The sequence below is a fragment of the Arvicanthis niloticus genome, chromosome 3, assembly GCF_011762505.2.
Source record: "Arvicanthis niloticus isolate mArvNil1 chromosome 3, mArvNil1.pat.X, whole genome shotgun sequence".
NCBI lineage: Eukaryota > Metazoa > Chordata > Mammalia > Rodentia > Muridae > Arvicanthis > Arvicanthis niloticus.
In genome coordinates, this window is record NC_047660.1 from 124,184,930 (window position 1) to 124,199,209 (window position 14,280).

Below are 14,280 nucleotides of genomic sequence, written 5' to 3' on the forward strand. Positions count from 1 at the left end.
AGGTCAATCCCTGGAACCTATGATGTAAGGAGAGAATAAACTCCAAAAAGTTGTCCTCTGACTGCTACACAATCGTCGTGGCATGGCTGTACACACACACACACACACACACACACACACACACACACACACACATACCTCACACTCACAGGGGGGGAGGGGGGGGAAGTTACCAAATCTCATTTTAAAACTTTTGAAAGTGTTTTTTAAAAATCTTGTTTCTAATAAGTACTAATTTGAAACTTTATTATATCTCTCTTTAAAAATGTGTTTAAAGGATTTTTTTTTTCCTTTCAGAACTGTACACAAAATACATTTTTCTTCCTCCTATCACCAAAATGAAAATGACGTAGAGATAGTGCTTTTGTTTGTGGGAGACCACTCAGACTGGGTCAGAACGGAGCCAGCAACACCGCTTTTCACCAGAGATTAATTTCAAGGATCAAACCCAACATACAAACAAGCAGAGCTCTGTATCCGGTTGGTGAGAAGGCTCACCCAGTGGGTACTTGCAACTAAGCCCTCTGACCCCAGTTAGTGCTGTGGGACCGACAGGGTGAAAGGAGAACCACCTTTAGCAAGTTACCCTCTGACCCCCACAGCCTCCTGCACACATGAAATAAACAAGTGTCAATAATACAAAACACAACACAAACAATAGCCCTGGAAAACAAAACTCTGTATGATAAAAGCTTACTCAATGGGATTTTTGTTTTGTTTTGATTACAAAATGTCCTAAATTAGGTTTGTTCTGGCAGTACAGGCCTTTAATCACAGCAGGGGGCAGGTAGATCTCCGAGTTGAAGGCAAGCCTGGTCTACAGAGTGAGTTTCAGGACAGCCAGAGCTACACAGAGAAACACTGTCTTTAATATATATATATATATATATATATATATATATATATATATATATATATATATATAATTTATATTTATTTATATATTTATTTAATTTAAATTATATAATAATTTATATAATTATATAATTTATAATAATTTATATATATATTAAATTATATAATTTCTCATTAGTTTACCCATGCAAATGTGGCTTTTAATTGTAAGTTCTGTAAGTTTCTGTTTGTTCTGGCCCCAGAAGGTCAACTAGGCTTAATGTGGAAATATTTATCAGCCTTGTAGGAGAGGTCTGTTTTGAAGGTCGTTACGGGTATTTAGGGAAAAACTTAATTCTTGTGTTTATGGAGCAAGTCATATTTACCCAGTATTTTTACATGCATTATTTCATTTAATTCCAAGGGAAAAGTACTGAGTGTTTTTAACCATCATTTCTGTTTAAGAAAAAACATCCAGGTAAGTTGTTATTTCTCTAAATGACGAGGAAGAGGTTGCCAAATGAGGAGGTCCCGAACTTTCCAAGGCTTGTGTTCTAGCACACAAACCTTTCCTAGTCACTTTTCACTTTCTTAGTCATTAGAACAAGTTGTATTTTTTTTATTAGAATTCAAAGGTTAAATACAAAATCTGTTACTACTTATGTTCTGTGTGCACGTGAGTGCAGGTGCCCACAGAGACCAGGAGAAAGGGTTCATTTCTTGGAGCTGGTTGTGGGCAGCCTGATGGGGGATCTCAGGAATACAAGTGCCTCCTGACCTCTTCTTTCCTTACCCCCTCCCCTCCATCTGTCTGTCTGCCTGTCTGTCTGTCTCTCTTTTGAGACAGGGTTTTCTTTTCACTCCTCTCCCACCTCCTCCTCCTTCTCTCTCTCTTTCTTTCTCCAGGGTCTTGCTTTGTAGCTCTGGCTAGCCTGGAGTCCACTACATAGACTGTAATCCTCCTGTCCATGCCTTCTGAGTGAAAAAAAAAAAAAAGTATGTTACAGCATTCTGGGTCAATGTGAATTATTATATATCCTCTTTACCCTCCCCCCCCTTCCAGGGTTCCTCTGTATACTTCTGTTTGTCCTAGAAGTCACTCTATAGACTAGGCTAGCCTCGAACTTGGAGATCTACCTGGCTCTGCCTCCCAAATGCAGAGACTAAAGTCATACATCACCATTGCGTCCCCTCGACTTTATTTTTTCTTCTCCCTGTGCTTGGGACCAAACCCAAGACATTGCATATGCTAGGCAAAGGTTCTACTATTGAACTAGAGCCCCAAATCCAGATCAGCATATACTTCAACTAAAAAAATATGTGGTCAACAGCTTAGCATGGTTCCTGTTAGGTCTCAGAAACCCTGGACAAACGGCCGAGGTGCTTATTTACATATCAAAGCTGGCACCGGCCAGCTCTTCCACTCAGTACCTGTGGCTCCTCTCCTCGGTCCACCCCCTACCCTAAACCCCTCCCTCCTGGGAGCTGGACTTCCTTCCTCCGGCTTGCTCCCTGTATAACTCTGCCAGTTTTGCTATACAATTCACTTGGCATTGTGCCCTGGGCTGCCTTCGGTTTTTTTTGTGGTGATTCCTCTCTTGTTCTCCCTCCCCTCTCTCCTCTCATGTTCAGGTTTAATCTGCTGGCCATGGTCAGCTTGGACTCTTCTCTCTGCCTGCTTTCTCTACAATAAAAATGTTCTTCTCCTCCTTTTATTTCATATTTTCATTCAGTGGCACAGGCCCTGTAATCCCAATACTTGGGAGGTGGAGGCAGGAGGATCAGTAATTCAAAGTTTTTTTGGACTACATAGCAGATGTAAGGTCAGTTTGGGCTATGTAAGATTGTAGCATGCGGGCTGGTGAGATGGCTCAGTGGTTAAGAGCACTGACTGCTCTTCCGGAGGTCATGAGTTCAAATCCCAGCAACCACATGGTGGCTCACAACCATCTGTAATGAGATCTGATGCCCTCTTATGGGGTGTCTGACGACAGCAACAGTGTATTTACATATAATAAATAAATAGTTAAAAAAAAAAGATTGTAGAATAGGCTTTCTTATAGGATGCTGCTCTAAACTCTGTTCCCATAGAACTTCAGTTTACTCCCTCCCACCCTGCCCTCCAGCGAATGCCGTGCCTCTTGCCCACCCACTCTTCAGCAAGTTCCCTCAAGGGCATTATCCAAACAGCTTGGTCAGGCTATTAATCCTTCTATCACCCCATGTACATAAATTCTGTACATACACACATTTCATACACACATATATGTGTTTGTATAGACACATCTCACACAATTTGTTTTTAAAATAGCGTCTCACTATGTAGCTCAGGCTGGCCTCAAAACATGATCTTTCTGCTTTAGCTCCCAAAGGCTGGTATCACAAGTATGTACCCATGGCTGTTTTTCATTGGATCGAGGAATACTAGCATTTCCTGCAGATTATTTTGTGTGTTTCTGGCCTTCTGTCAGTGTCTTCTCTGCTCTCCTTGGGCTACTTTGCTCAAGGCTGGTTTTGAGTTATTTCCTCTTAGCTGATAATCAGTTTACACTGATCTTAAAAGGGCATAGTGGTTTGAATAAGAATGGCCCCAAATATTTAATGCTTAGTCATCAGGGAGTGGCACTATCTACAGGGATTGGGGGTGTGGCTTTGCTGAAGGAAGTGTGTCATGAGGGGTGGGCTTTGGGCTTTCAGTTAATGCCCTATTGCTGTGAGGAGACACCATGACCCCAACTCTTATGGTTGGGGTCACCACAACATGAGGAACTGTATTAAAGGGTCACAGTATTAGGAAGGTTGTGAACCACTGGTTTAGCTCTAAAGATCAGAGAGCTCTAGGCCCAGTGAGGAAACTTTATTTAAAATAATAATAATGAGGCTGGAGGGATGGCCCAATGGTTAGCAGTACTTGCGCCTCTTTCAGAGGATCAGAGTTTTATTTCCAGAAACCATGTTAGGTAATTCCAGGATTCAATGCTGTCTTCTGGCCTCTGTAGGAGCCTGCAGATATCTGCACAAAGAGGCAGGCATGTATGTGCAAATGCACGCACACAAACAAATAAGTAAATATTAAATAGATAAGTAAGAAAATAAATTCTAAAAATGTAAGATGGAGATCAATCTAGGAAGATACCCAGTGTCAGTATCAGGCTCTGGCTTCCACACTCAAACACACATGAACACAAGTACACACACAGGAGCATGCACACTTAGACATAAACACACATGCACCAAACACACACGCGCGCACACACATAACAAACATAGTCATAGTTATTTCTAGTTGAAAGGATTATGGTTGATTTCAACTTGCATCTTATTCTTTTCCTAAGTGGACATTTGTTTCTTTCTTTCCTTCTCTCTCTTTCTTCTTTCCTTCCTTCTTTTCTTTCTTTCTTTCTTTCTTTCTTTCTTTCTTTCTTTCTTTCTTCCTTTCACAGTGTCTCATTATGTAGACCTGGCTATTCTGGTACCCACTATGTAGACCACGTTAGCCTTGAACTCACAAGCCTGTTTTTCCCTCCCAAGTGCTCCACCAAGGATAGCAAGTGTTTCTTTTATAAGGACAAAATGTAAAACACTATGCAAATGAGGCTTACAATATCAAATATAGATCCTATCAAGAAGCGACATCTCGTAACCATTGATGACTGTTTTAGAAAATTTGAAACTACTCTCACATTGACAAAAGCATCTGATTGGTGAGCATTTACGTAATTAGACAACGGTGTCCACCAGGGCATATTGACAAGGTCTCAGCAAGGAATCATCAGACTTGGCGGAAAATGCCGTCTCACCCCATGTGCCTCGGAGCCCAGCTGCCTGTCCTGCACTGTGAATAAGAGCTAAGTGATTCACTCCTTCCCACTGTATTTGACAGCTCTGCCAAACAAAGCATTGGCTGAAAACATTCTGAATCTGTGGAAATGCGGGAGGCCATTTTCCAGGGGCCGGACTGTAAAGAGACTGAGAAGGCGCCTCGGTGAGCAGGGAACATTCTGAGGAGCTCTTTATTGTGTATGTTTAGTTTCCTTGTTCCAGAAAAGGATGCTTATCACTGTAAAATGGGGCCGAGAGCACTGCTTTGAAAGTCACATGTGCTTAAGCTTTTGAGTAAGAGACAAGGTGACCTTACAGTAGCCATGTGATGAGCAAGGCCGTGACAGTGCTAAGCAGGAGGTGTCTGGACCCTGCCTCTGTCCTTGGAGGAGGCACTGGTTGGAGGCAGATGACTGCCTCCAACTAGTGCTGTGTCATTGCTGTGTTCAGGAGAGTGAGACGTCACTGCTGGCCAGTTCTGCCTCTGCCTTCCAGCCACCAGGATTGCAAGCATTTGGTATCACACCCTATCACCTTATAGCTTGATTGGACACAGGTTAGGTCACAAACTGACACAAGAAGCCAAGGGAGCAGGCAGTAGAAGTGAGCTTGCAGGGACAGCGCTCCTTACCATGTCTGTGAACCGATCTGCACAGGCCATTCGCACCCGCTCTGGGGTTGCTGGGCTCCTCACTGTGAAGTCCTCCGCTATGTCTCTTTGTCTCCGTGCTGCAGCCACCGCATCGGCAATGGCAAAAAACACAGATGACCCTAGGAACATCCCAGACTCCCCGAGGCCCTGCAAGAAAACACATTTGTCTGTTTTATTGGCTTTGTGAGACAGGGCCTCACTTTGTGTTTCTGGCTGGTCTGAAACTCACTATGTTTCACAGGCTGAGCTCACAGAGATCTGTAACACTTTTGTATTAAAAGCTTCTATAGTAGACAAGAAGATACTTTGGGACAGGGCGTTATGTTATTACTGTATCCGTAATCCCTGGCGTGCAGCCCCATAAGTTGCTTCTTAACCCTGCATCTTCAGTTCTGTATGGGTTAAGTGTTTGCTCTAAGGGAAAGGGATGCATGTGTTTTTACATGTATGTGCACACACAAGGTGTCCATGTGTTTCTGTGGGCTAGGAGAAGGGCACCCTGATTAGAACAGTCAATGGTTTGAACTTGCCAACCTCATAAGCAGAGGGGGAAATAGTCCCTCACTATGACTCTGGGGCTAAGGGAAGCAAGGTGCTTGTCTGAGTTTGCTTTTCATTGTTGAGATGAAACGACAGAATCGAAAGCCATTTGGGACGAGTTTATTTGTCTTACACGTCCTGTTCACGAGGTGAAGTCAGGGCAGGAGCTCAAAGCAGGAACTAACGCGGAGGCTGTGGAGGAACCTGGCTTACTGACTTGCTCTCCATGGCTTGCTCAGCCTGCTTTCTTATAGAACTCAGGACCACTTGCCCAGGGGTGGGACTGACCACAGTGGCCCTCCCACATCAATCCTGAATCAAGGAAATGTCCCACAAACTTGCCTACCAGCCAGTCGGATAGAAGCATTTTCTCAGTTGAAGTTCCTCTTCCCAAGGACCCTGGCTTGTGTTACTAACCAGTACCATAGGAGAGGAAGGCTCTGTCCTTGACAGACCTTCATCTGTAGGCCATGGGCAGGGAGTGTGAGTGAGGTGTGGGCAGGTGAAGGACAGCAAGGAGAGGAGAAATGGGGACTGTAGAGAGACAGAGATCCCCTCCACGCTCTGTCTGAGGAAGCAGCTGTTCTTTTCTTCTGGCTAATTGTTACCTTCCATGAACGCACCCAAAATAACCAGATCTTTCCTCTTTTTCAGAAGAGTTTCTGTATTTGTGGCTTTTGTTTTGTTTTGGGTGGTGGTGGGGATTGAACCAAGGGCCATATGCATTAAGCAAGCTTTTTTTTTTTTTTTTTTTTTTTTTTTTTTTGCGGACTTTTACCCCCAGTCTTTGTTTTCATTTTTTGTTTCTAAGACAAGGTCTTACTGTGGAACCCAGACTGTGAAATGCACTATGGAGTCAGCACAAGCTGGCTTTGAATATCCAAACATCTTCCTGTTTTTACCTCCTGAGTGCTGGGACCATGGACCATACGCACTCACTCATCACCATGTCTTTCTTGGTTATTGTGTCTTTTCCAGAGAGATTTTGCTTTATAGCCTAGGTTGGCCTTGAGTTCATGATCCTTCTACCTCTACCTATTGAGTGTTGGGATTACCGGTATGCCCACCACGTTGGATGCCCTGCCTGGGTTCTCTGTAGGCTCTGGGCTGCCTCTGGCCTTTCCCCCAACAGATGGCTTCTAGTCCAGTCAGAGTCTGAAGGCCTATTGGTGCCCCTCCCTTTGAATCCATGATGGCTTCACCAACCCAAGTCCAGAGGCAATACCTAGGCTGAAGGAGATTTCAGTTTGGAAATGATGCATTTCCTGCAGATAGATTATTTTTCTTGTTTCAGAAAAGAAAATCAATTTATTCCTGAATGAAAAAAAAATAAGAGAGAGAGAGAGAGAGAGAGAGAGAGAAAGAGAAAGAGAAAGAAAGAAAAAGAAAGAAAGAGAGAGAGAAGGAAAGAAAGGAAGAAAGAGAGAGAGAGAGAGAGAGAGAGAGAGAGAGAGAGAGAGAGAGAGAGAAAGAGAGAAAGAAAGAAAGAAAGAGAAACACATCACTGTTTCTAGGAGAAGGTTTATTGTAGAGAAAAAGGAGGGGCAAAGGAAGAGGCGGGGACATCTGGGAAAGTCCAGAGTGAGCATGACCAGGCCATGTGAGAAGGGAGAGGGAGGGCCAGGAGACCAAAGGCCATGGGGATAGAGGGTAGACCAAAAGGGGCTGGTAGCTAAATGACTGTATTATACAGGAAAGGCAGCCAGGGGAAGGAGAAGTTTAAGGTAAGGGGTAGAGTATACCAGCCATATCTTTTAACAGGTAGGGACTGAGGGATGCTGGGAGAACCTGGCAGCCAGGTCTACTTTGGCATGTTAAATGTTAGTCATTTGTCCAGGGTTTGCAATGTAACAACTCCTAGCTAGAAGTTTCCCCAAAGATTTTTAAGGAAAACTTTGTACCTCACTCCTTGGTGAGGCTTCCTTCTGACGTTTGCCATGATCTGCATAAAGCAAGGCAAACAAAGTTGACCTTTATTTTAATTTGCTGTTCCTTTCCTTTAGTCATTATTAAAGGCTGGCTAGTGTCTTTACTTCCTGACACCATTGACATTTGAAGTCACGTGATTCTTTATTGTGGGAGCTGTCTTCATACTGAAAGCTACTTAGCCACACCCCTGGCCTCTGAGCACTGCTGTAAAATCCTTTAAATTCTTTCAGCCAGAAATGCATCTAGATATTATCAATTTCCTCTGTGTGTGTGTGTGTGCACGTGCACCTGCCTGTCTGCCCTCCTGTCTGTCTGTCTGTCTGTCTGTCTGTCTGTCTGTCTGTCTGTCTTGGTTGGGGGTCAGACATTCTCATCATAATTGCGACCAGCTATTCTAGATTCATTTCTGTTTTTGACTGAGGACCCCAAGTCTCTGAGAGATGTGCAGTTTACCTAAGAGCAAAGGAGGAGGGTGGCTTGGGGTAGGAACCCAGGTCTTCAGTCCACTGATGTCTATGGTTTCAGTGGTATCATGTCTTCAATCTCATTTATTCTTTTTTTTTTTTTTTTTTTTTTAGACATGGCTAGCTTAGCTTGTGCTGCTCTGGAACGCTATATAGCCCAGCAGGTTTTAGCTTACCCTCTGCTGGGGTTATTGGTTTGAGCTACCACATCTAGCTCAATATTGCCTTCATCCTGTACCCACCCCTTTTGAGGTGATGTGTGTGGGTGCATGTGCATAGGTGTGCATCTGTATGGTGGCCAGAGGACATCCTCAAACTACTATCCTTGGTAACACTCTCTACCTCCTTTGAGGTAGAGTCTCTCCCTGGCCTTGAGCTCACCTATTAGACTAGACCAACTGGGTAGAGAGCCCCAGAGATACTCCTGTCTCTGCCTCCCCAGTGCTGAGGTTACAAGAGTATACCACACCCAGAATTTTTATGTGGGTTCTAGGGATTAAGTTGATACTCTTGTGCTTTCAAGGCAAGTGCTTTACTGATGGAGCTAGGGCCATTCCTCCAGACCTGCTGGGCATGGTGGCACACACTTGTCATCCCAGCCCTTGGGAGGTGGAGGCTGGAGGATTAGGGGTTTGAGTTGAAGTCATTCTGGTTTCTGTAAGATCCATTTAAAAAAAAAAAACTAAAAAGAAATAGACAGCTGGGTGGTTATGGTGCAAGTCTTAATCCCAGCACTTGGAGGCAGAGGCTGGTGGTGGATCTCTATGAGTTCGAGGTCAGCCTGATCTACAGAGCAAGTTCTAAGACAGTCAGGGCTACACAGAGAAAAACTGACTCAAAAAACAAAAACAAAAATTCCCCTAAAAAGCAAAAAAAAAAAAAAAAAAAAAAAAAAAAGGAAAAGAAAAGAAAGACATAAAGTTTTAAAATAAAAGTGTTACTCTTTCAAGAAGGCCAAGCTTTTCTATAATTTTCAGGGAGAGAAAGTATTAATGAAACCGGGCTCCAGGCTTGCTACCAGGAGGGATTTGTCTTTCCTAGACCTGAGGTTTTCCTAGGTGGGTGGTCTCCAAGGGACCTGGTCCAGATAATCTTGAGCATCTGTTTTTGTTTCCTCTGGTGGCTTTCTCTGGCTGTGCTCCCTGGGCTGTTGCAGTGTGGACCCCGCTGGTTTACGCTCTTACCTTTGACGAGTAGATGGTGAGCGGTGTCTGAGACGATGGCAGCAAGGACACATTAAACTGCTCTGGGACATCAGTGACAGTTGGGATTTTGTACTTGTCCGGGCTCCGGGAGTGCAGGACGCCCTCTGGGGAGTAGAGCAGTTCCTCAGTGGTGTAAAGGCCCATTCCTTGAATAAATGCACCTTCAATCTGAAGGGGGACAATTTTAAGCTTTATGGTAACATGTCCTTGTGAGAAGGTCCTTAATTACCCTACGACCACACTTAGGAAGGGGTTTCTGCTCAGTTGGGCCAGCACCTACCTGCCCAACATCAATGGCTGGATTCAGGCTGCAACATGCGTCCATGACAATGTCGGTTCTGATTTTCTGAGACAGATAAAAAGTTACTTCTTTATAAAGACTTGAAATAAGTCCAGTGTTAGAGTGTCTGTCTAGTATGCACAAGGCTGTAGGCCTGATCCTCAGTAACACATACGCAGACAAATAAATAAATAAATAAAATAAAATTATTTTCAGGTTACCTCAGAATAAAAGCAATTGCTGCCACAGCTGGTGACCTTGAGTTCAAACCCTGAGCCCATATGTTGGACCTGAGTTTCAGAAGTTGTCTAACTTCCACATGTGCCCTGGGGTGTACATGTTCCCTCCCCTTCAATCCCCTCAATGAAGAAATGAATTGCAAAGAGTTTCTTGCTATCCCAGAACCACTGCCCCGAATCTTGTCATTTTTAGAGCTGGGAAGATATCTGACAAACTTCCCATGGAGTGCCAGGCCTAGCAACGACCTGGAAGAGCTACAGCATTTATTGTTTTGACTCCTGCTAAGTTACTCCAAAGTCCAGGGCATGCTGGCCTATGTGAGTGAGTCACCTGGTAAATAATTGAGCCTGCCTGTCTACCCGATTCTCAACCTGGCTTCATGTCTCTAGTGGATTCACAAGCATGTCACAAGGGCTGGATGCAGGTGGCCTTGTTGTCATTTTACTGAGAGAATCATCCAGGACACATATAAGTTTCGGGGCTTGTAAGATTTTAGCAGGGTTGAGGGGTAAGTGTTGAGGCCAACTCTGATCCTCAGACTTTGTGGATCTGCTCCCTTCTCTGAGAAACAGCGAAGTGATCCAGCCCTTCTGTGTGTGTGTGTGTGTGTGTGTGTGTGTGTGTGTGTGTGTGTAAGACAGAGAGAGAGAGAGAGAGAGAGAGAGAGAGAGAGAGAGAGAGAGGGAGAGGGAGAGGGAGAGAGAGAGAGAGAGCCCATTGGTTACTGGGAGCCTCAGAAAGCTCCTAAGTGTCTCAGGGCTATCTCAGGAATACCTCTGGACTTTCTTTGTCAACCATTCATCAGTATTTATTCTGGTAACATATTTTTCTGTTTAGACTAAATAACAGGGCTTCTCCTTTCTAGTCTTTGGATTGGAAATCCCTCCATCCCTCTCTCCTTTCTTCTCTCTCTCATTTCCTTTTTTTCCTTGCTTCCTTCCAACAGGTTCTCATGTAACTCAGGCTGGCCCAGAGCCCAGCTGTAAATGGCCTTTACAAATCCTCTGCCTTGCACCTTTAAAAGGCTGGGATTACAGTCACAGAACACCACACTCAGTTTTATGCAGTTCTGGGGATCAGTATGGAGCCCATAGCTTCCTTCAATGATAGGAAAATATTCTATCAACTGGACTGTATACCCAGCCCTTCTCTTTGTAACTTTTGAAATGGAGTCTTGCTGTGTAGCCCAGACTGGCTTTGAACTTGTGGTCCTCCAGCCTCAGTAGCACAAATGCTGGGATTACAGCTGTTTTCTACCATGTACTAGTTGGTGATTCTCTTCTGACTCAAATCCTGGTCTCTCAGGCCCTAGAATCAGCCTTCTTTCTCAACCGTAGGGACTGGAGTCACCTCAGCCCTCCCTAGTGTACACTCACACTGACATTTGGTATGGTTTGTGCTGTGTATTGCACAGGGGAAAGAGATGGTGACACAGTAGGTGGAAACCTTTGCTTACCAGCTGGGCATCCCCAGACAACAGTGCTTCACTGAACTGGCCATAGTGGGCCAGCCATTTAGTGTCTCTGAATAGAGTAAAGTATTTCCAGGGATTAACATTAATACTGAAATTTTGAACCTTTACTTATACATATAAACTGGAAGGCACAGAAAAGACCAGATTTTAACCATGTATTCTGGAAGATTCCTGTGTTTGTTTCTTTAAGGGTTTACTTTAAAGTCCTCAGATAGAATTGACAGATAAAATAAGTATGTCCCAAGACTTGTGTGGGACATATTTATGCTGGAAACGTATTTGTTGTTTACTTAAAAATCGAGTTTAATTAGCTAGCCTGTTTCTATTTGCTAAAATTGGCAATACACCTGTCAATGTGGAGGGTCTTATGAGTAGCTGATCACTGAAACCAGATTCCCATTAAGGCGAGCCTCAGGAAAGCAGAGGCACTGGCCTGTGGGCCTTGAGGGGAGCCTGAGGCAGGCCTCAGGTTGACATCCCCAGGGCTGCTGCACACATATCATTATCTGTGTGTTTTGGTATGAAAAAACACCAGAAAACAGAGTTTAAAACAAGACAGGAACAGTCTGATCACATGAGTTTTCCTCTTAAAAATGACCTCAAATAAAAATGGAGCCACAAAGGGAGGCAACTGCCTCAGCAGTTAAAGGTGTTTGCTGCCAGGCCTGGCAACCTGAATTTGATCCCTGGGCCCATGAGGTGGAAGGAGTGAGTCTTCTCTCACAGGTTGTCTTCTGATCTTCACATGTGCCATATGACATGCCCCACCCTCAGGGGAAATAAATGTAAAAAATGTGTTGACCTAATATTAATGTATCCTAAAGAGAAACTGGAATAAAACAGGAGGGCTTTTCTCTCCAGACATTCTTCATTCACTGTGTCTTTAAACAATCTTATTAATGGGCTGGGGGCGTGGCTTGGTTTGTAGAATGCATGCCTAGTACACAGAAGGCTGTGGGTGTGATCACCAGCACCTGCACACCCGGGACATGGCTACGAATGCTTACAAGCCAGGCATTTGAGAGACGGAAGCAGGAAGATCAGAAGTTCAAGGTTATCTTTGATTACCTAGTAAGTTCAAGGGCAGCTTGGGCTACCTGAGACCCTGTTTCAAAAAATACTTTTTTTTTTTTTTAAAAATATTGATGTGGAAGAGAAGTTAAGCAATAATAAGTAAATAGAAGTATTTTGATATGTTGTGGCCATTATTATTATTATTTTATTTTATTATTTTTTTTTTTTTTGGTTTTTTGAGACAGGGTTTCTTTGTGTAGCCCTGGCTGTCCTGGAACTCACTCTGTAGACCAGGCTGGCCTCGAACTCAGAAATCCGCCTGCCTCTGCCTCCCAAGTGCTGGGATTAAAGGCGTGCGCCACCACCGCCCAGTGAAATAATAACTTTTAACACATTAATTACGTTCAGTCGGTCACAGCCATTCCCTCTTGTCTACTATATTATTATAATTTTATGTGACGATTCCAAGAGAAGATTGGATCTCTTGAACACCCCTTGGAATGGAAAGAATTATCTTCTCTTTTGTGCATTAGGTAATGACACTGGGCCACTTTCTGCACAGTGCCAGTTGGGTTGCTGATCTAACTTACCCAGGGCAGTGTTGACCTACCTTGTGAGCACCTGTCAGGCAGTCGATTTCAACCTCAGAACATGCAGCTCCATAGACATAGTATGGGAATGGGTCTCCCTCTCCCTTCTCCCAGTCCATGAAGGCCTTGTAGCCTCTGAGGGAATAAAGTCCTTTAGATGGGGGTGAGGGGAGAGGACACAGAAAACACAACATCTGTGCATTTAAAAATTTACAATACCATAATTTTTACCATAATTTTACAATAGCATTTCGGCCACCTGATGCTCATTTCAACTCCTTTTTTTTTTTTTTTTTTTTTTTTTTAAAGCTCATTCAAGCTGTCCCCTGGTATTCACCTCAGTGGTTATGTGTCACTCTGCTAAAGAGGCTTTCCTTCTGTGCATGCCAATGTAGTCTGGTAGTTTATTTGGCTAAACTGTAACCGTAGTGCCATATCCTTCCTGAATGTCATAGTCACCTCTCTTTGCTTTCTGTATTTAATGAACATGAATTTATTGGGGTGCCCCCTATCAATCAACAGTACATATATGAAGACAAGTGATTTTTACCCCACCCCCCCCAAACCTGCTTCAAAGGAGACAAGGTTTTATAATGAAGGAAGGGAGATTGGTGAAGTTGAGTAGCAGGTTAGTTCTGGTGATAATATCTGTTCCCTACTCACAATAAAGAACAGTAAGGGCTGAAGGTATAGGTCGGTGGCAGAGTGCTTGCCTACCATGTGCAAGGTCCTAGGTTCAATCCCCAGCCTCAGAATAAACAAGCAAATACATGTAAATAATAGCAGATAAGCCAGCGTGTCTTTGATCCTGATTGAGTTGTTAATTGTTTAACATTTTTTTTAACTATGCTTCCCACTCAGAACATCAGTGTTGGTGTGGCTCGTCCCTTCCTTCCTCCATCAGCTGAGTGGGAGGCTTCTGGATGCTCTGCACACACCCTTCCTCTTCCCAGTGACTATCCTCCCCTGTGTGTGCTCCCAGAGGCTTAGAATAGACTCCCATAATTATATAATACAACCTTATTTATCAATGAGGACTGAGGCCCAAAGAAACTGGATTACCTCATATTTTCTTACCTAAGCCAGGATATTTTTTGAGTTTTACCTGAAGTATCCAGTGGCTGAAAGACTTATTCTTTGTTCAAATGCTGCTTCTATCTGTGGAATAGGCATATTTAAGAGATTAAATAGATATACCACTTGTAAGGTGGAAATTATATATACATATATATGTCT

At 43.6% G+C, this 14,280-nt stretch overlaps 1 protein-coding gene across 3 annotated transcripts in view; it reads right to left on the reverse strand.

Moving 5' to 3' along the window:
* The window catches only part of LOC117705706 (aldehyde oxidase 2), an 86,141-nt gene that overhangs the window by 11,328 nt on the left and 60,533 nt on the right, over nt 1-14,280 (reverse strand). For 2 of the 3 annotated variants that reach the window (XM_076931869.1, XM_076931868.1), the window contains 5 exons: nt 14,150-14,202; nt 13,065-13,179; nt 9,727-9,792; nt 9,426-9,614; nt 5,288-5,455 (listed from right to left, as the gene is read on the reverse strand). In XM_076931869.1, the coding sequence (XP_076787984.1) occupies nt 5,288-5,455; nt 9,426-9,614; nt 9,727-9,792; nt 13,065-13,179; nt 14,150-14,202 (591 nt within the window). Of the gene's footprint in view, nt 1-5,287; nt 5,456-9,425; nt 9,615-9,726; nt 9,793-13,064; nt 13,196-14,149; nt 14,203-14,280 lie in introns of those variants that run through there. The other variant, XR_013109522.1, reaches the window with a different exon arrangement.